The 25663-nt window shown below is 39.4% G+C and overlaps 2 protein-coding genes across 2 annotated transcripts in view; one reads left to right on the top strand and one right to left on the bottom strand.

Moving 5' to 3' along the window:
* Positions 1 to 2657, top strand: part of cttnbp2 (cortactin binding protein 2) — a 165381-nt gene extending 162724 nt beyond the window's left edge. The window contains exon 23 of the mRNA XM_042495910.2: positions 1135 to 2657. Coding sequence (XP_042351844.2) covers positions 1135 to 1485 — 351 coding nt within the window. The 3' untranslated portion in view covers positions 1486 to 2657. The remainder of the gene's footprint in view (positions 1 to 1134) is intronic.
* Positions 2658 to 3581: 924 nt separating this feature from the next.
* The window catches only part of cftr (CF transmembrane conductance regulator), a 48556-nt gene continuing 26474 nt past the window's right edge, over positions 3582 to 25663 (bottom strand). The window contains exons 13-27 of the mRNA XM_042495996.2: positions 24153 to 24239; positions 22904 to 23693; positions 22610 to 22738; positions 22485 to 22522; positions 21789 to 22075; positions 21488 to 21567; positions 19787 to 19937; positions 17172 to 17399; positions 14827 to 14927; positions 11563 to 11793; positions 9811 to 9966; positions 9477 to 9566; positions 9000 to 9172; positions 7631 to 7736; positions 3582 to 7071 (exon numbers count right to left, since the gene is read on the bottom strand). Of these exons, the coding sequence (XP_042351930.1) occupies positions 6856 to 7071; positions 7631 to 7736; positions 9000 to 9172; positions 9477 to 9566; positions 9811 to 9966; positions 11563 to 11793; positions 14827 to 14927; positions 17172 to 17399; positions 19787 to 19937; positions 21488 to 21567; positions 21789 to 22075; positions 22485 to 22522; positions 22610 to 22738; positions 22904 to 23693; positions 24153 to 24239 (2863 nt within the window). The 3' untranslated portion in view covers positions 3582 to 6855. The remainder of the gene's footprint in view (positions 7072 to 7630; positions 7737 to 8999; positions 9173 to 9476; positions 9567 to 9810; positions 9967 to 11562; positions 11794 to 14826; positions 14928 to 17171; positions 17400 to 19786; positions 19938 to 21487; positions 21568 to 21788; positions 22076 to 22484; positions 22523 to 22609; positions 22739 to 22903; positions 23694 to 24152; positions 24240 to 25663) is intronic.

Here is a 25663-nt window from a genome sequence, read left to right on the forward strand (position 1 = left end):
ATTTGAATATCCCACTGAAAATGTATCTGTTGAGTGCCAAACACCCACCACTGGTTGACGGTAAGTAAAAACTGTTGTTATATTTTAGTATGGTTGCACAGCCTCACATTAAACATCATTATTTTTGTCCGCAGCAGCCGTTTCTTATTTTGATAATTTTTTTTGTTTTCTGTAGAAAAACAAAATAACACCCTCCACTAATCCGTTATGTTTATCACTACATTAGGCGACCAGACTGAGCCACAAGCTGGTGACTCAAATTTAAAATGAGCGTTTGTGATTGTTTTGTACAACTTTTAATCATGTGTCTCTCGTGTTTGTTTGGTGTTACCTCACACATAATTGGCTTGTCCAGTATTAGCAGTCTTAGCACTGTACTGTGTCACGATGTGTCATTACTGCAGCTTTAGTAATGACACATTGTGCACAAACTGATGGTATGATCAGCTTGCCAATAAATCCGCAGGTGAGTTTATAAATTATTTGCAATTCTTTTGCATTTCCAAAATAATTATGAATAGGCCTTGACAATAATCTTTTTCAGGGCTTTGACCAAAAGAGCCGTTTTTGGCAGACAGGGAAAAAAAACTATTACACCAATAAAGAAAGAATTGAATAATTTCAATACCAACAGACAGATTGTAGCCAGCCTACAAAATTGAGCCTTTCAAACCTGGACTGAGAGTTAACCTCCTGTAATTCTTTTAAATTTGGGTTAAACAAACACACTGATCTTGCCACACATTGTCACGTTATCCATCTCATCATCTGCTGGTGGAATTTTAAGTTGACATATTACAGACATGGAGGATGCACACAGGATTAGAGGTCTCCAGGTAATACAAGTGCCATGCATCCCAGAGCTACAGTGCTGCATTGCAGAAATGACAGAAAAAGATTTGTAAACAACAAATACGAGAAGAAATGTCTTACCTCTGCACAGCGGGCCAGTCCTGTTGAGAAGTGGGTGTCTTCCATGTCCATCAACCTAAAAAACAAACAGTTAAAATCTGGTAAACATTAAGGTTAGACTGTGTTTTCATCTGCAGGTGTAAAACTATTACAATCGGATAATTGTGGTTCAGTTGGTGATTAAAATGGCTCGGACTCACTTAACTCTGTGTCTTTGTGCAGACTGTCCTCCGTCAGTCCAGAAGCAGCTCCAGCCAGGCAGCCGTCCAGACCAGCGACCGACGTTCAGGCCCTCGCGCCAAATCTCAGCTCCCCATCCCCAGCAGCAGGGGGCAGCAGACACGAGCCTCCACTGCTGCCTCCAGCAGCAACAATAACGGCAGCAGCAGCCCCAGCCGAACCCAGACGCCCCCCAGCCGCAGCAGAACCACCAACAGCAGCAGCAGAACAAAGCAGGCTCCTCCCAGCAGCAACAACAACTACTACCGCAACAACATCAACGACAACAACCAATCACACGAGGACATTTGGATCCTCCATAGAGACCTGCATGAAAACAACAACAGCAAGTAGACATCTCCTTCCCCGCTCCCCGATTCCGCTGTGAAAACCTCCCTCCATGATGTAAAGACTAGGTACCTGACGAACTTTGACTTTCAGTATTTGTACTTGTTATACGTACTTGTTACACTGTACTACAGTTGTGTACTTGGGGACCATAGTTTTATTCTATCACAGTATTTGAAGTATTTGTTTGGTTTGGTAAGAATTTAAGTGGGGGAAAAAACAGCAGAAGGTTATGCAGCAGGTTACTTTTACTGTTGCCTTATTCCAGTGTATCAACCTGCGTATTATGGGACAGCGTTCAGTAGACAAGATACAGTGAAATAAGTTGAGATGTAAAGTATTTGACTGGTGGAAACTGCCTCAGAACAGTACTGACACAGTATTTTTGTGTACTTCAAGTGAAATAATGTACTTCTCCTAATGGCATAAGGCCACTGAAGAGTAACTGAAGGTACTTACAGGTATTACCTTTTAGTGAAAAGTGTTTTTGGATCAAAGAAAGAAACAAGCAGGTTTTTCTTTACTTTTTTTTTTGTTGTTTTTGCTATTAAGTATTTTGAGATATTCAAGTGTTTTATCTTTAAATAGTTGCAAGGTTGGTTTAAATACTGTTGACATAATCAGGGTTTTACCAAATACATTTGTATATAAGAATTAGTAAGTTTAAATGCTCTATAGATTGGTGTATGTGGTACAGTATAACGCTTGTACAGTGACAAAACCTTAAAGCAAAACTGCTGAAAAAAACAAAAACTTGTACATATTGTTTGTAAAACGAGTTTGGTTCTGAACCCTTCACTTGTTTCAGAGTGGAGGGGCTGTGGCAATAAGTAATAGAACTGTATAAACACAGGATGTCCTATCAACTGTAAGCCATAATAAATATTTTAAATGCCCATCTTTTTCCCAGAGTCATGTTTAACCCCAGCTGAGCCCTACAGTGTAATTCAAACTTTTTTGTTTGTTTTCCATTACCACTGTGTTCTTTGTATGTTTTTACTTTTAAGGACAGGGTTTCTGTTAAGCGGACATTGTTTATATATATATATAAATATATCTATACATATGTACAGGAGAGATTTTAGTCAGCCTATGATTTTGATCTGTACGATAGCTGTTTGAAGTTTAAAGAATTGTCTTTCAAGCACAAACATTAAAATGGCACTGTTAAAAATCCCTATCAGACTTTATCAGTTCTTTTTTTCTGGATTTTTTTAACTGAAAAGTAATAATCGTGAAGATTTCATCATCTTTTGCCCAGTGAGGTAACACAATGGTGACTGAGCCAATTGGCGGCGCATTAATGAAAGCCCTTGCATTTGCAGTATTACTAACGGGGTGTCTGAGGTCATACTCCTGAGAAAAATCACAACCAGCACACAGTGGTCATTCACCACAGAAGGTAGGCAGCTCTAATACAACACACTCGCTCTTTAACTCCCAGCAGCAACCTCCAGGGCTGAAAATGAAGCCAACACAAAGTGCCACAAACTACAGTTCCTCAAACGGCCACTTGAGGCCGGCTACATAAGGCTAGTCAATCCCCGAAGGCACCTTTCTTAAAATGTCAAATTTAAAGGCAGAAATAATCGTGTTTACAGCCTGGTACAAAAGTGGTTTTGGTCTCAATAGCTAATTTGCCCATTTATGAACGCTGTACAGTGAGTGCGTTTTTATAGAACTCCTGCGGTTAAATGTTATTAAGGCTTAAAATCATGCAGAATCAGAGGCGTGGCAGCTTCTCTGATGGGTGTGTCATCTGTTGATAAGATGAATCTGAATATTAACTCCCTTTATCTGGATTATTATTATTATTATTATTATTAATAATTTTTACCTACAATGCAGCTAATGCGCCTTCGTAATGAAGTGTGTTACTGCAAAATGCCATGTAGATAAGGGAAGTAAAGGAGCTACTCACAGCTTGAAAAATGTATATAAAAATTGCAGATGTCAGTGATTTTTTTAAATGAAAACAGCAAACATTAAATACACAATTGGTATTTAGGAGAGAATGATCAAACAACTTAGAATCTCAGCATTACTGATTAAGCAACAAATAGATATAAAAACTGAATTAAAACAAGAATGACACAATGGCGTTCTTAAAATCTTACGTTTTACTGGAAATATAGTTGATTGAACAAATATATTTATACATTTTTTGGACATCTGTGTCCTTTTCCTATGACTAAGAAACAGCTTGTTCTTAATTTACTCTGTAAAAAAACATCTGTTGTCACAGTTCACATATCAAGGCATTTCTCCATGGTACCTTAAATTTTCTGCATTGCTGCTTTACAAAACTATTATACAGAATGAAAGGAGCAAACACTCTTCCCTCAACCAAAGACAGTTAAGTGATGTTAGAAGAGTCAAAACAATTTCCAGTTTCTGAGGGAAGAACAGATAAAACTTGAAAAATGCTAAAAAAAGAAACAGTAAATGTTTGCTTTGCATTTGTACAGCAGCTGTTCTGGAAAAATAGACTTTATTTCAAATAGAAAATTGATTTTTTTAATTACTGTCTTCTCTGTAATTTATCAAGTAACAGAGGATGAAAAATTAAAGTTAAATGCAGAATTTGTTAAAAAAAAAAAAAAAAAGAAGAAGAAAAAGTCACAATTCTATATCTTCATTTCATTTTATGGAGGAATAAAAAAAAAAAAAACATTGCACAGCAAATAATCATTTGACTGTTTCCTTGCTGTGAAAGTTGATGAGTACCTCAGGGTGTCTCTAAAGTGCATACAGATAGAAAAATAAAGAGTTTCTGACTCATAACTTGTTAGTGTCACTGTTCCTGTTAATGTGTGTGTGTGTGTGTGTGTGTGTGTGTGTGTGACTTACTAACAAAGGGGGCACTTAAGCGTAACACACATGGAGCCACTGTAGAAGTCTCACTCAAAGCTGAAGAACTACTGTACAGATTTCATTTCATGTGTGTACATACGTCAACACGTATACAAACATGGTGCTCGATCTGCGTCTGGGTATCAGTCTGCAGACAACATTGCATCGGTAGTTTCTCTATGTAGCAAAATTCATGATTTAATATTTATTGTTTACCTTTTGCTTTTTCTGTTTTGTCCAATAATGTCCAATTCACAATGGTGATATTGATCTAAAACTTGATGGTCAATATTCTGGTTATAACATTATATACAGGTGAAAGTCAACACCTTTTATGTGACTGACTATTTTGAAATTCAAAATAAATGACAAGTTTTCCTGTTAACATGAAAGTTTTGGAAAAGATTAGCTTTCCTTGTCCACACTAAAATGTGATAGCTGCGTTCGAAATTCGGATACCAACATACTGCATACTCAGTCAGTATCTGCTGCATCATAAATTAACAACCGAGTTCACCGTAACCTTTACCGTTCACAATTCTTCTCTACATCTCGAATAAGTTGAGGCATGATGGGTCAGAGTTTCAGTCAAATGAAAATCGTTTTTCAGAAATGTAAATCACAATGACTGCTTCTACTCAATTTCATATTTTCCTTTTTTTTTTAAAGCAAATAAAATGTTCAATGTCTGAGTACATTGAGCGCTAAAGTTCATGTCTCGCACTCAGGTATTCATGCTTTTCTAGTACATTTGCAGGCATTTCTTGCATACATCAATTCCACAGACTATACTGTCTGAATGCACTAAATACTTCATTTTACGTCAGACCTAGTAAGAATAGTATGTAAGTATACATTTGGATTCAGACTGGATAATGATTGTAAAATTTTTTGTCTGTGAAAAATCTCTTGGCTCTCTTGGTATTCAGACGCGGGACCTCAGCGGTAAGTTTGCTCGCAGCGCAGTGTGGACTGTCCTTTAGTGTGGACGGAGGCTAACATGGGGAACAAAATGTGTTTTGAAGTGTAGCTGGCTCAGTGTCTCCATGGACCAAGATCGAGCATGAACTTCTTTGTTTATTTTATTTTCATGTGCAACATTAGTCATTCCTGCTAGCTACCTGACGCTGATTGATTATGTACATATGAGGAGCTCATGTTGTGCTTTCTGAGCTCTTTCTGATCTGCATCTGATTGTGCAGAATCCACTAAGTCAGACTTCTACAGTGGCTGCTGTTTTGTGTCCAGTCTGAGTTAAAACAATCTAAAGAGACTGAAGAATGCAGTGAAAACTAGCCATGTGTTCACAAAACGTGTTTCTAAAATTCTCTTAATTCATTCATTTCACCATGGAAAAGTTTTTTTAAACATCAAAAAATTCTAGCTTGATTCATGGTTTTTCAAACTATAAAGTTTCAGAGAAGAACTTAATGAGGATTATCAGAACTGAAGCAAATCACTGTTTACCTATCCCCCCAAAAAGCCCCTTACTGACTGAAACCTGCAAAGGCACTTGAAATGGTTCAAAGTGCAACAACAAAGTGTGCAGTTTGTCCAGAGATTTCGGGACATGTTATTACGTGCACATCACGTCTGGCCATCTGGCTGTGGTCCCTGTTATACATGGGGGGGATTTTATCTTGCATACTTCTGTAAGTAAGATCCTCCCATTCAGATTTCTCCCTGCAGCATATGCACACTCTGGATTATTATTTTTCTAATTTAGTTTGGGGACCTTTTTTTGCATCAGTTATAGATTTCATTTCAGTTCAAAGTTTTTACTAATATCTTGTACACCTGTATACATGTTGTATTGCGTTGGTCAACATGTGGTGTCGCTCTTTTAGTTTTGCACGCTTGTAATAAGTTTCTGTTTCTGCACATTCTGCACTGTACACTACAGATTCATGCTCAATGCTCAATTTAACTCTAAGATTATTACACACAGCTGCTAGCATGCAAACATTCAAAGTATTACAGATACATAACCTTTCCTTACATGTGTGCAAAACATCATCTAAACCTTATTATATTAGTTCAAATTTCTGTCAGTGCATTAGCTCCATACAGCAGCCTCATCATGTGACAGTTAACGGCTGTGTGTGTAGCCAGATGTGCGCTTGCGTGTCTCTGCGATGTGTCTCTACATGCTAATTTGCATGTTTATAATAAACGTAATGTGCATGTCCAATATTTTGTTTAAAGAAAGTGTTGCCTATTAAAAATCAAGAATGAAATAGTCGATTTTGTTTAATGTTAATATGACAGACTTTTTGGGACATTTTAAATTTTAAATTTAGTCATTTCTGCTGCAGTGTAAATTGAGTTCTCCTGATATTGAATCAATTGTTTGTGTTTTACAGTGATTGAGATGCTGCTTCACTGGTGATTTAGGGGAAAATGTCTGTTTATAAATGGCCACATCGACTTTTATGAAAACACAGACCAAACCTTTGTGTTTTGTGAGTTAGGGGTGTGTATGTGGGTGCATGTGTGTCTATGGACGTGTGTGTGCCTGGGCTGTTAGAGGCGAGTGTCGTGGACGTCATCCTCAGCTTCCTCCGGCAGGGACGAGATCTTGGCGGTCTGCGGTGGCGCCCTCTTGCTGGAGTTGAGACGGTTAAGTGTCGGGAAGAGGCGGAGCCGGTCAGCGGGGCTCATGGCCTGTTTCAGGTGACTCGTCTCATTCAGCAGCTTCTGGATGGAGTCGTAGCTCTTCATGGAGCTGTCCTCGATCATCTTCAGAGAGAAGAGCGAGAAGAGTGTTGTGTTGTGTTTATCTGGGTTTCTTAAACCTCTGTTTTCTTGCTAAATGTGATATTTTGTAAGATTTTTAAGAAAAGCTGTTTGAAGTAAATTTAGTAAAATATATATATATATATATAAAAAAAACTTGACGAATGCCTCTAACTAATGGCCTTTTTATTTTTCTGGATCTGAACCAAATTATTTTTGGTTGAAATGGAGGTGAAGGGGTAACTGTAGCGACTGTCGAGGTGACTGCTCTGTGTTTTGCAGAGATACTAAGGTCACCTCCCTCATGTTATGTCAGTAGCTTGTTTTGGCACAAACTAACATGCAAACAAACACAAATGTACAGACCCACACACTCACATCCAACAACAGGTGATGAATTTTAATTTCTTACCACTTCATAACAGGCCAAGTTAAACTTCGGATGTTTTGAAGTTTGGCCGTATGAGGTAATGTTAAAAAGCCGTCCCAACACGAATTGTCTAACTTAAAGAGAGACTCAAATATGAGCAAAAAAAATCCAAATCTTATTCAAAAAACTTACCAGGAATGACTGACACTCCAGCAGCGGCTCCACTCTGTGCTCTGATAAGATGACAGTGCAGCCAGAGAACGCCTGCTTCAGTGTCTTCCTCAGGACCTGTAATGTTCTGCTCACACACACAAACACACACCACCACGACCATCATCATCATCATCATCATCATCATCATCATCATCATCATCATCAAAGGCTGTCTCTTTCTACTGTTAATACATATTAGCATGGCACTGTGTTCCTGCTGAGGCTGACATGAAAGAACAGGCAGAGTTGGCCTCAGGTTAAACTCGATTGCTAATTATAGGCTTCATTTACCCTTATAACCCCCTCTGCACATATGGCTATACACGTGCACGTGCGCACGCGCATGCGCGCGCACACACACACATACACACTCATACAGTAGGTCAGAGATGCTGTAATCACTCTAGATTGTCACCATATGCCGTGTCAGAAACACCACACATGGTGGATTTGGGTGACTTCCGCTGCCTTTAACACACTCACAAAGGAAATACACACAAACGTTTGATCACTTTCAGGTATCAGCTGTGTTTAAGAATGCAGTAGGTGATACCTTTCTTTGCAGAAAATGACTCATTAAAGCTTCTACAGTGCGTCAAAAAAAGCAAGAAAGACAAATATTAAACAGATCGCACTAATGCAGGCAGATCGGATAACAATGCAGTAAATCAGTAAGTCAGTAAGTCCATAGGTCAGTAAGTAAGTCAGTAAATTAGTATGTAAATAAGTCAGTATCTATCTATCGCTGCATAGTGACAATGTGTTCCTCACTTAACTGTTGCAACCCATAAAGGTTGCTAATTTTTATTATTCATTAAAAGTAGGAATATTAAATGTAAAATTTGGTTTAAGGAACTTACAGTTATATTTTTCTTGAACTTATTTTTGTATATATATTTCAGGAGTTATGTATAACTGTTAATTTTTAAATTTACATAAAAAACATTTGAGAAACACTGACTTAATTTATGATTATGAATTTTTCCTAAATTGATAGTTTTTATCATTAAACTGAGTCTGAAAAGTAACTAATGTTTTTGGTTTTTTTTAAAGTACAATGTTTCACGAGTAAATGTAGGAAAGTTGAAGTATTAAGTAGCAAAAAATGGTTAAGTACAAGTACCTCAAACTCATACTTAAGTACAATACATGAGTACAGCTTTTTTTCCCCCAACGCTCTGTTTCAAACTGTCAAAAATAAACTCAAAATTAAGTTTAGAAACTGCATCAATTAAAGGTGCACAACATTATACCAGAGATGCTATGTTGCATAAACACACATTCACACACGCACACTCACACACACTCACACACAGACAGATTAAAGTGTGTTGGCATTAGTACTGACATGGGGTCGAGGTAGGCTGAGGGTTCATCCAGCAGCAGGATGCGGGCTTTGCTCAGGATGGAGCGGGCGAGACACAGCAGCTGTTTGTGTCCGTTGCTCAACACGTTGCCTCCGTCCTCCAGTTGAAAGTCCAGCTTGTCCGGAAACTGCTCGATCACCGACTTCAAACCCACCTGACGACACACAGGAGAGAATTTAATTTAGGATTCACTCCACTGAGGATCATCTGTGCTTTGATCTCAGAGATAAGGTCAAACATCTTTAGAGGATATCACATTAAACCCGAAACATGAGGTTACAACGCAGTTTCTCTTGTACCGACACTGCACCTTCAATCAAATAAGCTGAATCTGACACTGCAGGACATTTTATTGTGTTGTTTTGGTTTAGATACACTCCTTACATGTTATTTTTCTATATATATCACATGGCCAGAATTATAAGCCCAGCAGAGTGAAAGAGGAAACAGAGCCTCACCTCCTCAGCGACCCTCCACAGCTCCTCATCGCTGTAACGTCCGTGTGGATCCAGGTTCATCCGGAAAGTGCCGGTCAGAATAAAGACTCTCTGTTTAAAATAGCCCAGAGGTAACAATAAAATCAAATAATTAATTCTGAACACTTATTTTAACTTTAAAATCATTAATTCCTAGCTGCGCTTCTGAATTGCCATCCCCCTGATACCAGCTTTGCTGAAATATTGTTGATTATCGTGTTTTTGATTTACCTATCAAAATGAACAGTGTTTGAATTTGAACCAGCAGTCAGGCGTCATGCTGAATAGCAGCTCGGCAGCTGTACAGTAGACATACCTGTGGCACCACCCCAAAGGCCTTCCTCCATGTTTGCAGAGACACAGAGCTCCAGGAGACGCCATCAATCGAGATTTCTCCATCAGTGGAAGCGAGTCGCAGCAGAGCGGAGAGCAGGGTGCTCTTCCCTGAGCCAGTTCGACCCAGCAGACCCACCTACACACACACAGAAACATTTAATCTGCTAAATATTTAAACTAATGTCTCGCTTTTCAGTTAATTAAAAAGTTTAATTAAGTCATCCACTATTTTCAGTTAGCTAGATCCATGCACACACAAGACACAGAACTAAGCATGGTGAATACTTAGTTCTGTATCTTGCGTCTTTGTCCAATGCATACCTATAGAACAGTATATATACTGCATTCACACATGTGGTGTACAGTATGCTATGCATATGGATATATGAGTAGAATACTCATGACATTGTGAAATGAACCGCTGCCTTGAGGTGTCTACAAGTCTTAAAAGCTCCCGTCCTGTCTTCTACAGCCTTGCAGCAACAATTAGCCCATTTATCAGGAGGCCATAGAGAAGCTAATGGGAGAGGCTAAAGTGCTGACACTTACTGAGCTCAGCTGTCCTCCAGGATTCATTATGAGGAGCTCATACGGACTATAATTACTGCCAGGAGCAGAAAAGAGAGTGAGAAAGAGACCGCTCAAATATAACGTTTTCTCCATTTTCCGCTGAAAGCTATTTGGCCAATACTGCCTGAGTTTCTCTGTCCTAATTAAATACCATAAGGTATCCAGATAAAAGGGGGGTATTACAGATATGAGTTTATGTATGAGTTTGATAAAAAGTGTTTTCTACCATCAGTTACTGAAACATTTGTCATCATTAATATTATTGCTGTTTTTTATTCATACTGTTCTGGTCCATTTTCTTACTTTATTACAATCACTTATAGGTCTCTTTTCTTTTCAGCTCCGTTTTAGGCTCTTACTCCTGAGAATTCCCTTCTTCACAACCACGTAGGGCTGCAATTGGCAATCATTTTAATTGTCAATTATTTTTTCAAATAATCAGTTAGTTGTTTGGTCAGTTGTCTGGTTAGAGTGGGTAGGATTTCAGTCAACCAAGATTTGCTTTGGCTGATTACAACCCGACAAATTTTGAATTTATTTGCTTTAAAAAATCCTCAAACTGATTAATCAATCATTAAATTAGTTGGACATTAATGTAACTGTTGACAACTGATCAATAAATCACTGCAGCTCTTTTAGCTAGTCACTAACTTTGGATGCAAAGAGTGGGTTTTTAGCTGTTTCCTGAAAACAGCTACTGACCGCACCTGAAGACAAAACTGATGAACGCAGTGACACTGAAACAGAACAGTGAAAAATCTAAAACGATGTATGTGTACAAATATGTTGAAAGTTGCTGAATCACTCAGAGGAGCTGAAAAACAACCACAGAGGTGGTGGTAATTATCTTTTGTCACTACACACGCTCCCTCTCACATTCACATATGAATAGATCCAGTCTTCATAGAAAAGTATAGATTAAAGCCTCTTTAACCAAATAATAACCAGCTGTAAACACATGTATGCGACACAGCCCTCCTACTGGCTGGTATGTCACCTTGCTGTCACCTTGGTATGACCCTTTAATTGCAAAGCCCCTCTTAGGCTAATTAGTGCTTTGATGGTAAAAATTCCAATAAGGCAGAGTGAACATACATCACTCTGCCAAGTTTCATTAAAATCCAGACACGCACACTCTTCACCCATCACTCAGGAGACTTACACTCTGCCCTCCATCCACAGAGAAGGAGATGTCGCTGAGGATGGCGCGTCCAGCTTCTGTATATTTGACAGTAAGGCCCTGTACGTCCATCTGGCCACGGTTTGGCCAGCAGTCCTGGGCGTGCGGGTTGTCGATGACGAGGTCTGGGGCTCCTTTACCACCGGATTTCCCTGGAAGCGGCTCTTCTGACGGCAGGTCGATGAACTTGAACACACGATCCACCGAACGCATCTGAGATGGAGAAAGACAGAGGGTGACGAGAGCTGCAGAACTAAAGGGGGTTGATGTGGGTATAAATACAGTTTACTACAGCATTGATTTTTTATGCCAGGAATTTCCAAAACAATTTTAAGCTGAAAGGGGACAGGTGAGGTGGTTCGGGGATCTGATCAGGAGGCCTCCTGGGCGTCTCGTGTTCGAGGTGTTCCGGGCACATGACACCATTCATCTGTTTTACTTTACTCTACTTTACTTTAGTCCACTGATTTCAGCATTATGCAACTATGCAACTATGCCAGCGGTCGCAGTTCACTAACAAGAAAAGCGTACAGCTTTACGGCACTATGGCACACTCCAGCCTTCATCTAAAAAGAAACCAGTTTGCACATTGCTGTACTATTTGATGCAACGTCTGAGGCTAAAGAACAGAAGAGGAAGGTGACGGAGGAAGCTAGGAAGTGAAATAGAGAGACTGACCGAGCAAGAAGTCAGACTACAATTTGGACAGCTATTGGACAGCTTTTACTCGTTGGCAAGAGTGTTCCAAAACTGTAGTCCAAAAGTCAGACTCCGAGCTGACTATGTTGCTGTTGGACAGGTGAGTTATATGCTCATTAGCAAGCTTTTTGTCTTATTTGTTGCACATTATTGCTGTTGGCACATTTTACTTGAATACACACAGACTCCATATGCAAGCATTTTGCAAACAATCAGCTGTAGATGCTAGCAGTGTCATGTTTGGGTCAAGTCCGGTAATATTACTGTGCCTTGTCAGTCGACATGTTTCTTTGCCAGCTTCACATCCCTCAGCATGTCAGCAAATGCATGTTGTCTATGAGGGGGAGGCGTAACAACGATATGTGTTTTAGGACACATAGATGTTGCACTCAGAGACATGTGGGTGCCATAATGTGGAACATAATGGGTCTTTAAGAACTTTTCCAACATATTAAGCGAAAATAAAATAAATTATCTAAAACGATTGGAATTTCTAAAATGCACACTCTAATAAAGCTGGAAAAAGGGATGTTTTTTATTAGTTCATCATGTAAGTTGACATGTTGGGGATACGTTATTTTCCTACTCGAGAAGAAGGAAAAGATATTTTGGTAGCTACTCTCCCGAACACTGAAAATGTTATTCAGAGGGAGTCACTGTAATGAATCTTTGTATTACATGAGCATTTCAGTCATGCTGTGAAGAACACCGCCAACTCCTCCAAAATATACACCAACACCATCACTGCCATTGTATGAGTGTGTGTGTGTCTGTGTGTGTGTGTGTACTGAACAAAACGTCCTGCACGTTGATAAGCTCTGTCTGCTCCACTTACCAAAATGTGAGGAGAAAACAACTGCTGAATGGGTACAAACTGGAGCAAAAGTGTCTCACATGGTCTTAATAAACAGCACTGCTGAGGTACCTGCAGATCACCCTTTGTTTTCTTTCACTCGCCATAATTTGTCTGAATAAGAAGCTCTAAGGAAACATAAACTGCTATTACAAAGAACAAGAGGGAAGAATCCTTCTCATATCTGTTGCTGACCACCCACAAATGTGAAATTTCTAAATCAAATCAGTTTCAGAGGAATGGCTCTGTGAGTAAGAGCAGGACGTGTGAGTTGCATCTAGATGAATTCAGAGTCACTGTACATTACATTTGTTTGGCAGGTGCTTTGCTGTAAATGGACTTACAATAAGTGCATTCAAACTCCATACAAACAAAAGCTAGATGTCATCAATAATTGGAAGTGCATCCGACCGAAACAAACAACTTTAAAATCAAGTCTAGTGCCAAAGTACAAATGCTCAGACTTTTAAAAAATGTTTTGTGATGACCTGTGGGGTTATCTTGTGTATTGTGCAATTCACTTGTCTGTGCTCTCTCTGCAAGCAAGGGATCGTTAAAGAAGTATTTTACCGATATAAAGAGGGTCCTCTAATGAAACTAAGTTGTCTCTGCAGTAGAAAGACGCAAAACAATTTTTTAAATTGGTGCTATTTGACCAGAGAAAACCGAGAAAAAGGACTGTGGCATTCTCTCTTGCTCAAAAGGTAAAATACCCACAACTACCAGAATGCAACACGCCATACCAGGCCAATTAACGCTACCGTTGGTGGGTGACATAATGCACACTTTACAACGGCGGCCAACTGAGTAATGAATGATTTGATTATAGTTCATTTTAAGGTGAGCTGAAACATTATTCTCCAAAAAAATTGCTGCAAAAAATATGCAACTGGTAACAAAATCCTCCTTTTTCAGCTTCCGTTTTCACTGTCAAACAGTATGGCAGCCACTTCCTGTTCCAAAACTCTCACTATTACAGCTAAACACAGCACTAAAATATGCACTCACTAGTTTTATCGTTTGATCGGATTTCAGTCCAAGTTTGGGAAAGAGAAACAGACAAAGCGTGGGGTGGGTTGTGTCCGTGATTGCAGCAGCCTGCCCACACATACTATTTCTACACTCCCCACTTGAAACAATTAATTTCTTATTTTGATTAAATAAATCTTCTTTTGTTATGGCCACATGAGCCCAGCTTTAAAAGTATTTTTAGGAAATAAGACATGATGAGAGCTTGCATGTGTTATCACGCTGTAGTCTGAAAAGGTGGGTTTTAAGTCTGCAGGGGAAGATGTGCAGTGACTTGTTTCACCACTTTGTGGACAGAATTGAGGAAAGCTTAAACCAAGATGAGTGACCGTGGATCCTCGGAGTTTATGCTCGTACATGCAAACTTCAAGGAGTTGCCGTAATGAAGCATGAAGTAGAGTCATGTGGGAAAAATTTGGGTAAGGCTGAACGACAGATGGGCAGAAAAAAAAATTCTGAAGGACCTGCAGAAATCTGCATGCAGACACAGGTGTTAATAAATAAACCCATACATGTTCAACAAAAACCTCCTCTCATGCATTTGTTGTGTTCATTTTTGTAACGCTTGACGTACACCTGATTGGCCGATGGTTGTGTGGTATTTTAATGCAAGTCAAGTCTTACTGTGGTGCAAACGATGATAGCTGTGTGTGTGAACCACATACCAGTCCGTCAACAGTAATGCTGGTGATGACAGCCCATTGGAAAGTCCCAAGGATGAGCATGGCTAGGGCCACGATGATGCCAATCTCCCCAGGTTTGTCCTCTGCAGAATGCGCACACACGCACACGCACACGCACACGCACACGCACACGCACACACAGTCATCACTACTGTCCAGTCTAAGCAGCTCTCTCTGATGTCAGAGCAGCGCTTAGGTATTGCAGCTCTGCTTCTTGCTCTGTTGGAAATAATGATCTGTGAAATTACTCTTTAATCTGCTCTCAACATAAACACAGGGTATGACGCAATAACACGTGTGTATTTTCACTTGTGTTTCCCATTCATTTAATTGAACACACACACACTCGAACACACACACACACACTTCCTTTTTGTACATGTTATTTTATCTGGTGGCATTCCAACACGTTTGATCAGTTTTCAGAGACAAAATGTCTGTTATGATCCTGATATTTGACTCTGCACACTGTAACACACAGATAAGAATGAGGCGTCTGATTGGAGTAGTGGAAATAATAAGGTGTTTACTAACTGGCTAACTTACTGGAATTTCAAGATGTTCCCTCCTCCTTCCTGGCTTATATGTGCACAAAGTGCTGCTCGTTTCCTTAAAGGGATAGTTTAGATTTTTTAAAGTGTGGTTGTATGAGCGACTTATCCATAGTCATTATATTTCATAGAATAGATTATGGTTGGCTCGCCCCTGGATTCAAGAAGTAGGCAGGAGTATTGTCTGTTTAAGCTTAAACTATTCTTGGGATATTTTCACCACTTAAACATGCCACCAGAGAGCCCCTTCTGATGGAGAATGGAAGCTGTTACATCCATCTATGCTCTCTTTAAAGTCACCAGACTCCTTTGTCAAAAACAGTAATTTTTACACTTAAAATGAGGTGAGTTTGAGACGACAACTGAAAAGAGGAGCATCCTTGAGGCATTTTTGGAGACCAGTAAGTCGATCAAAAAACGATTTTGGCTTTTGTTCAAATATTTTAGTAGAGTGAGTAAAAACATTTTACTCACTCTACCAAAATAAGATAAAAGGTCTTTTTAAATGACCTTGTCTCTCCAATTTACAGTTGATGAATGGCTTGATAACGTTCACCACACAGTTGGATTTCTGCGGTTCCAAGTTGCACGGTTGAGAAAATGTAGTGCCTAAAGAAAGACGTTTGTGATAGAGAGGTAAAGCGGTGAAAACACTCTAAATACAGCGTCCACTGAAACTGATATTGATTTTTTTTAGTTAAGCCTCTTTCTTTAAAGTGGCTAAAATAAATTTTGATGTGAACGCCATACCAGAGCATTGTAATGCTGAGGTGTGGGGTGTGAGTCCCGTCTGTTTCTGCAAACAGGAAGTGTGCTGACCGACTGCCATTGTATTTAATCCACAGATAAGTATCTCATTCAGTCCCACAGTCAACAATCCCAAATTATCGCTTTAAACCACTACACCCATCAGTGATGTCACAGGGTCCTGAAGTACACCTGCGAATCACTGCAGCAAGGCAAGAATTTAAACCACTGGAGGTCAGCAGAGACAATATTTGCATGCAGTATGGACATTATCAGCCCATTAAATGGTCATTATCTGTGGTTATGAGCCTCTTAGATGTGGATCATTTTGATAGATACAAAAGGCCGTTATCAGCCCATTCAATGGATGCTCCCAGTTCTTAGGTTTAAGCACCAAAACGACATGGCTAGGTTAAAAAAAAATTCATGGTTCTTTGTAGGGATGATAACAATTAATCGATTAATTGGTCATTAAGATCTTAATCGAACATGTGATATTAAATCGATCTATTGATAGACTACACAATTGTGTTAATTGTGTCTATCGATCATTTATTTTAACAATAAGCAACTGAGGACAGTGCTTATGATTTGCAACCCTAGCTGGTCGTAAATATTGGTTTCACACAGAACTTGAACTTGTTTTCCTGGTTGAAAATCTGGTGTTTGTGCCCTTTCATAGGAAAGCCTTTTATTGCACAAACCAAATAAACCTTTCCAACCTAATAATAGCAAGTTTGGCAGAACCCTACTAACCCTTATGTATGACACATATCACCACTGATACCAGCCACTTAAAAGCCTTTTAAAAAGCCAAATGGATTTCAGAGGTTGTTTCTTTCAAAAGGTAGAATTATGAGATCCATTATAGTTTGAGAAAAGCCTACGAATCTTCTGGCCTCCTTTAAAACTTTATGTATAAACCTAAAAATATATTGTGCTTACAGTAGTAAAGAAGTCTGTTTATTGCCTGAGAGCCCTGAAATCTTTCCTAAATCAGTATATGCAACACTTCATCCTGTCACTCACGGTTGGTTCCCACAGCGATGAAGGCAGCAGCGGAGAAGAATAGGACAAAGATCATGTCGCACCGGAAGAGGAACCATCGCAGTGTGGACAAGTAGTGGAACCAGATGGCTGTGTGAGTGTTGAGTGCCTTGTGGAAGAGAGTCTCAAAGTAGGTCTGACGCCCAAATGCCCGAATTGTCCACAAACCCTTTAGTGAGATGATGAGGTGGGAGAAGATGGGGCTGCGAGCTGCAGGAGAGGAGAAGAGGATGCATGTGCTTTCAAATACATACAATTTAAAAGTTTTATATTTTGTAAGCTACTTGGCAAAAATTGCTTCTGAGTGAAGAGAGTTCAGGCAAGGAATAGGCTTATTTTTAATCTTTGGTTACTGTCAGCTATTCAGTGTTAGAAAAAAAGGGCAGTAAACCAAACAAATCGTTCAATTTCAGTATCGGGACCTTGCGCCTCTTTTCTGCTGCATAATTCTGTTTGATTCATCTTGACTCACTTTTGCCATTAGGTCCTTCTCTCTATTTGATTTTACACTGTGGATAGCGCCTCTTCAGTATGGGCTCAGCTGATGGCCTTTGCTGTATGAAATTCCTGTGACATCATCTTCATCATGACATTCTTTAGATTCTTTCAGCAGAAAACAACAAAACCGACCTCCACTGGGGCCATTTATAACAAATTTGAGTGCCACTGGTAGAGCTATAAAGAGGCATCGTTCTACAAAAAATTAAATCGGTAACCACTGTTGAAATTAATCTGTAAAAATTTTAATATTTTTTATTTCTTCCCTTTTGCCTCTTTCACTTCTAACGCCACCAGATTTTGCTCTGTGGTATGAGTAAGGTGGAGTCTCACTCTGCTTAAATAATGCTTTTCATCTGGACATTTGGGGAACACATCGGGGAATCTAATGAACATTTCAGTGACTAACACACATAACATTTCTAAAGTGTGCTGTCTGACATGCTGCATGTGACACCAGCGAGAGAGACACCAGGATGGGGTCGGAGGAAATCCCAGCGCGGCTCATCTCTATGACCCAACGTGCTCTCAGCTGCGCCGGAAAAGACCTCACCGTCATCATCAAAATGCACATTCAGTGACAGAATTGAAAGCAGAGCAAGGACATCCAAAATACACACATACACACATACACACACACACACACACACACACACGCACACGCACACGCACACACACACACACACAACGGCATCTTGTGTGCACAACGGGATCTTCATCAACAGTCCAGTAACCTAATTCTCTGTTGTAATCAATGTGCAAAATTTCCGAACAGCCGCAATCAAATGCAAAAAAGAAAAAAATACCCCATATAATACTGCAAAACCAAATGACAAAATGAGATGTTGTAAATTATAAGTAAGATTTTTTAGTAGATTCCAAGGCATTTTTTTGAGGAAACATCAAGACCTGCAGATACCCTGGACTGTATTGTAAAGGATGTAGACATTGATTTTGGTGGTTTAGTTTGCAATAATTGGTTCCACCAATAGATGCAAGAATTTTCATTTTCATTTGGGGATAAGGTCTGGTATTTAAAAAATATAAAAGATTTTTTGGCAAATGTACACCCAAACATTTCACAAGCAAACAACTGTCTGTGAATAAGCTTTTACAAATGTCTTCATTCTTTTCACAAGGATAAGAAACTCTTTGTTAATTGGAGGATAGCGGTTATTTTATTCATCCTGCCTCACATCCCATAACTGCTTCCCCCCCTCAGAGGCAGCACATCCATCCTCTCTGTCAACCCTTCCTCTGTCATGTTTTTGTTCTTCAGCGGACCTTTGCCCTCTTGGCCCCGGGCCTCCACAATCCCGCTGCCAGTTATGATGACTGTGGTGTCTGCCTCCCTGAGTCTCGCTTCCTCTGTCATTCTATTGGTTTTCCTATCATGTTCTCACTTTTACTCTTCCTGAATGTTTGCCATTTCATCGCTGCATTCTTGCCAGTTGTCTACCTTCTTAACACTCACTCTCATTATGCTGTCAAATCATAAAGAAATAAAAATCTATCATATATAACCTAATTTATCTTCAAGGGTCAATGCTATTTGAGGTAGAGCTAAAGAACAACAACTCTGAGTCGGGGAGGAATTCAGCCTGTTATTCAAGGATACTTCAGCAAGACCTATTTAAAAAATTGACTGTCATGCTTTATTCTCAATGAATTTTAAACAGATTTCTAATGCAGAACATTTTAAGAAAGCATTTATATTTTTTTCATTATGTGATCTCTAGAACAATATTATAAAACATACTGAGCTTTAAACACACTTGATATATATTTAAACGCATTTTGGAATTTTCCTAGTCTATGAAAGAATTTACTACATTTCATCACAATGTATCCATCACGTGGCAGACATTTTTAAATTGTGTGTTTATTTACATGTTGCAAATGTATACTTTTGTTCTGGTAAGACTACTTACTCAAAAATCTCTTTTCCAAACAACGCTATGATGAGAGGCAGTATTGAATTTCTATGATGTCTTTACTGGCATTTGTTATGTGTCCTCCCAATGACTAAAAAAGTGCCATTGCACTCTTTCTATAATAGTGCGATTGCAACACAAACACATTTCCTGCTCCACTCTCACCTTCAGCCTCCAGTAGCTTGAGCTGCTGTCCAGTTCGTAAGAAGTACTTTCTGAGGATAACAAAGATGACAGCCAATGGGATGGCGGCGATGAAGATGTAAGGCCGCATGATGGACACTGTGAAGATGGCTCCTGTAACAATCAGTGTGAGCTGGTATGAGAGGGGAAGAAGGAGAAGAATGATCAGACCTGAGTTAAAATGATAATATAATACTTAAATACTAACACTAATACATGTTTGAAGAGTGTACAACATGTTTGTCCCAAATAAATACTTAATTTCTTTCTCTAAAACCTGAAAGAACATCCACACAACATTTAAAACTGATTTGGGGTTTGCATTATATTTCTAAGACAGGTAAATACCGTGTGTCTAACAATAATGAGCGGATGTTGGTTGTTGAAGGAAGTCAGCAAACATTAGATCACACCGGCCTCACATTCAGTTACATTTTACAAACATCAAGGTACATACTTTCATTCTGCCTTGTCTTGTTTGCTGTTTATCAACTTTATACAGAAATGAAATACATAAATTAATATTTGAATGTGCAGCTAAATAGCTACTGTGTTACATTACTTCTACATAATCACTGTTGCAGTGGGTCTCCATAGTGTAAGACGAGTTAGATTTATGGGTTTAAGACTTTTTAGAATGCTATTCTGAACTAAATTTAAGGCCAATTATACAATAACATAAATTTGAGGGAGAAAAAAAACACCAACATAAAGTACTTTGGGGTTAGGGACAATTTTGCCCAAATATTTCTTGTAACATAAAACATGAGTTGCAACTGCCGATTGTTGGTGGGTTTTCCTGAACATTTTGTGTTTCTCACTTTGCATGTTAAATTCCACTTCCTTGATTCCCATTATGCAAAGTTTGAAAAATGTTTTGCATGAAATACACAAAGGCTCAAATGTATTGGTCTCACCATGTTGCAAAATCTTGGTTAAATTGTCAGTTTTTATTGGATTTGCATTTTGTACAGGTTACAATGACATTTAGCTGGCAGGTATCCTCAGGACCTTCTGCTCTGAGCATCTCAGCAGGAAACAAAAAATGTGTGATGTTGGTTCCACTATCCTGATTTGTGTGATGTTAATGTGAGAGACATTCTGAAATTTACCATTTCAAATATTTGTTGCACATTATGAGAATGTTAACTGCATTGTCAGAAAAAAAAAAGAAGAAAATAAATCCTAAAAATCCATGACCTAGCATTTTGAGACTTTTAAAAGACATTTTAACATCAATTAGGATTTACTTGTAGATTAATGAATTAAGAGCCTTTTAAGCAGTTTTTAAGAAGCTGCGGGAATCCTGGGTCAGAAAAGTGCTACCACAGTCATAGGGCCAGAACGGAGAGGATAAAGAGGAATCCGTCAGGCCATCCAAATCCTGCACGAGGACACTGCCAAAGAACCAAACAGACTATACATCTGTATTAACGTTGCCTGCAATTACCTCCATTATTCCCATTTATTTGCACCTTATTTAAATATTTTCTCTGCACTTTATCAAATATTTCATTTTGCATGTCTTTCTTTCTCTTTCACATTTATATTCCTAGTCACGTGTACAAAAAGCCAACAAGGATTTCATTGTATGCTATAAAGATTTGATATATATATATGTGACAAATAAACCTCCAAACCGGAAAACATTATGTTACATCATCCATTGTGCTGTTTAAATACCTGTATGAGGTCAAACAGCACCAGAGGCAGCATGTCATCTATGGTGGCCATGTCTTTGGTGAATCTGTTCATGATCCGGCCTGATAGAGGACAAACAAAGAGAGAAAGAAAAAGAAATGAAAAAACTGATTGCAGCAAATGAGAATATAACTATAGTATTCAATGTGGCTAAACAGAAGTATTTCTATGGGAAGACAAAAACAGGTAAATACGCATATGCTATGCCACAACATTAATGATGTTCGACATTTCAAGCAAATAGAAAAGCTTATGAAAAATACTAAGAAAGTGGGAAAATCACCTGTCTTCATGGTGTTGAGCACAGTCATGGGGGCTCGCAACACTGCGCTAAGCATCTGTTCATGCAGTCGTTTGGACACGGTGAGTAATGTGTGCACTAATGGGAGACCCCTAAAGAATCCCAGTGCCAGCACGCTCTCTGAGGTGGCCACATAGATGTAGATTATGTAGTAGGCGCTTGTCGGGGTTACAATGACTGCCAGGTGGACGGGGGGCGATGACGCATTGGGGTGCTGTTCGTCTATGTAGTTTGGTGATGAAGGGTTGGCGCCGTCCCTCCAGATCTCGCTGGTGTAATAGAGCAAAGAATTAAGAATTAAACATAGATGAAATTTTACCCCCAGACAAACTAAAATGTAGTCCCACCGGTCAAGAAACATGTAGAATATAAATTAGTCTGCATCACTTTAGCTCTTGAATTTTTAATGCAAAGAGAAAGAAACAAACTGAGGAAATTTATAATTTTTTTATAAAAATTCATTACATATCATTAACATGGATGTTAAAAACTTCTTAAGATGGTAAATACTTTTGTCAAATAAATAATTAATGACATCTTATTAATGAAAATATTTATTGTTTCTTTGGGGCAAATACTGCAAATGGAGAATTTGCAGAGTTTGAGTGCAGACTGGAACAACACGGGCACTGCTGTTTAAGTCTTAGTGTCACAAGGAACATGAAACATGACCCTTACCTAGTAATGAGGAAAATGCCAATGACTGAACCAGCAACCTGTTTATGGAAAGAAAAATCAGAAATATTAAATGCTAATTAAAATTTTCCTAAGTAAAAACTGCTTAAAAATTCTCGGGATTTTACCTCAATGATGAAGACAAAGACGATAAAAATTAGGACGTAGACTAAGCTCCTGTTGGTGGTGATGTAGCGTAGGTAAGTGCTCCATGAGGTAGTTTCAAAGATGTTCTCTCTTTCATCTGCGAAGCATTGCTGTGAAGACACAGAATTGCTCTTTATCATATGGACTCCTGATATCAGTTACCCTGTACATCCAGACAAGCTGAGGGTGAAGAAAGCAGTTTGATTCTTCTAAACATAAAAATGTGTCTACTTGTGTGCTCAAATATGCCTTGAATGGGTTTAACAAAGCTCTACCTCCATGTCTTCTTCATCCACATCCTCACTAATGTCATAAACACTGTCCTTGGACAAGCGGCGGGCGTAAATGTCCAGCTCAGACGCCAGGTCACACTGTGGTGTGATGGACAGCTTTTTCCTGAAGGACGACTGCATCTGCTCTCTGCGCTCCTGGCCCTGAGAGTTGGTGATGAACGCCAACACAGACTGGCGCCGCTGCCCGTTGAGGTGCTGCAGCCCGTGATGGTACAAGTTCCCTCTGGGGAGCACCTCCTCTACTTGATCATCCTCCGGTACTACCGAGAATTTCCTCTCAGAAAGTTCACGAACCCCGTCCTCTATATTTGTGGACTGGGGAGCATTTGCAGTCTGTTGGGAGTTTCCAATGAAGGAGAACTTGCGAGCAGCTGCCAGGGGACTGAGGATGAGGGACTGTTTGTGTTTTTCTGGGTAGCCATCACCTCCAGGATGGCCCTGGGATCCAGAGACAATTATGGGAGGCGGTGGCTGGCGGAGCGACTGGCGAATTGTCTCTGGGCCTCGGAAGCCAGCAGTTTCATCAATGGAGATTCTTCGGAGAGTTTCTGTGAGGATGGAGCTCCGTCGTTCTGCGTTAATGTTGTCATATGCCTGCATGCCGAGAAGGAGGGAGCTGAAGTCAGGGCGCTGGGCCTGCAGCTCTGAGAAGGTGCCATAGAAGTAGCAGTCTCCGTTGTGCAGCAGAAGGATTTTGTCCGCTCGTTTGAGATGATCCAACTTGCTGGTGACCACAATGCGCGTCTTGGAGGCCATAAGTTTACAGACGCATCTGTGCAGCGATACATAAAAATGCAGATTATCAAAAATATCAGATGTCACAATGTTTTAATCAGACTTGTAAAACAAAAGAAGTTGTTTCTATAAAACATAAGAAAAGACAAAGTGAGGTGTCAAATCTTCAAAGAATAACTGGCACTAAAAATAACAAGCTACTGGATGTGTTTATTACCATAACTATGTTCAAGCTTTCAATATAACCGAAATGTTTTTGCCTGATTTCCCCTCTGACAGATTGCCAAAGTCCACATTTCATCAAAGGATAATTCCCTTTTGCTGGACTCCCATTTCCTGAGAAGGTTACAGCGTGATGAGGCAGCCGTAACTCACCACAAGTCAACCCGAGTGTGTGCCTGAGACAACAAGAGATAACCTTGACCTTGAACTTAAAAATTTCAGCTCAACTACCCCCACCTCCTCCACATGAAAGACTCTCTGTTGGAATACACACTTCTCAAAGATCTCTTTCTCTGTCACGATGTCCAGGTGGGTGAAAGGTGCATCTAGCAGGTAGAGGTCTGCATCTTTGTACACAGCCCTGAGGGAGGAAACACACACACACACACACATGCCCACACAAACAGTGAGTCAGAGAGAAACAGAAAGGCAAAATAAATTGGAAACACAGAAAAATAACTACAAGTACTGGGAAAATGTTAAAGGGTAAATATGGTATTTTTTAACCTAGACCCTTTTTCCCACGTTTTTGTGTCTCGGTGACTAATGGGAACATCATTCTTTGAAAATGATACCGTAATGAGTAAAAGATCTGCAGCCGGCAGCCATGAAACAGACTGTAGTGTAACCACTTGGGGCATGTTTGCACTGTCAATTTACTGGAACAGCCCTAAAATCAGCGTCTCAAAAGTCGTCAGACTACATTTAAATGAACAACTATGTTAGCATGCAAAGAGCCAGCATATTTTCACATCTAATTAGGTTAATTAAGGGTTTATTTCAACCAAAGCAGAGTTGGTGATTGTTGAAACAATCAGCAAAATTAGACACGCAAGTGAAGCCAGCTGACGAAGGCATTCCTCCACCATATTTGCTTTTCTTCTGATATCACATTTGATCGCGTGAGATTCTATGACATCCCAAGTCTGTGGTTTTGCCACTGTGACACCTTAACTACAAATGGCAAGTGTGTGGTGTCACGATAAGGCCGAATCACTTAGTGTGTGCGTTCTCAAGATCATAACATTAAACATTAAAAACATTAACATTAAAAATTGTTTAAATCTGTCTTTATGTCTGTGGTCTGCCACGTTTGAAAAATCGGTTAGGATTTGAAAATCCTCTAGCCTGCACCAGCCTTTACACACAAAACCATGGGAAAAATAGGGTCTATGTTGAAAAATATTAAACTTAATAAAACAGCGAATATAGGGAAAGCAAAAAGAGAGAGACTTTATGTCAAATGGTATAAATGAGGAAGTTCGGTCCCGGTGGATAAATCAGTTCCAGTGAATGTTTACAGGGATGGCAGAAGCCAAAAAAACCAGTGAGTGTCTGCAAATTGATGCCAGGACACTAAACAAATAAATAATGCATGGGAATATGAGAGTGTCTGACTGTTGTAATCTGCACACAGATTTAATGGAGTAATAAAGCTCTACTGAGGCCATAAAAGCACTCGTCATTGAAACGTGAGACCGTGAGACACAATAGTTGGTGCAGCCAGACACACATACAGATAAGGATGATAAGTGATGGTTATCAGCTGTGGCAGGTTATGATTATGTGCAGTAGAGGCTCACTTCTTTACACTGTTGGGAACCATTGCCCAAGACATCAAATCTGAAAAATTTAAAACCAATAAAAACATACTAAATAACATTTACAAAGAATGGGACAGTTCACTCTGGAAGTGCTATGAATGATGATATTGATAACGGTAGTTTTCTGGCCCTGACGTTGACGTTTTGAATGATTTATTGTGAACTACAGTGAGTGTGCAGA

The sequence above is a fragment of the Plectropomus leopardus genome, chromosome 7, assembly GCF_026936395.1.
Source record: "Plectropomus leopardus strain MGB_pleo_1.0 chromosome 7, ASM2693639v1, whole genome shotgun sequence".
In the NCBI taxonomy this organism is placed as follows: Eukaryota; Metazoa; Chordata; class Actinopteri; order Perciformes; family Serranidae; genus Plectropomus; species Plectropomus leopardus.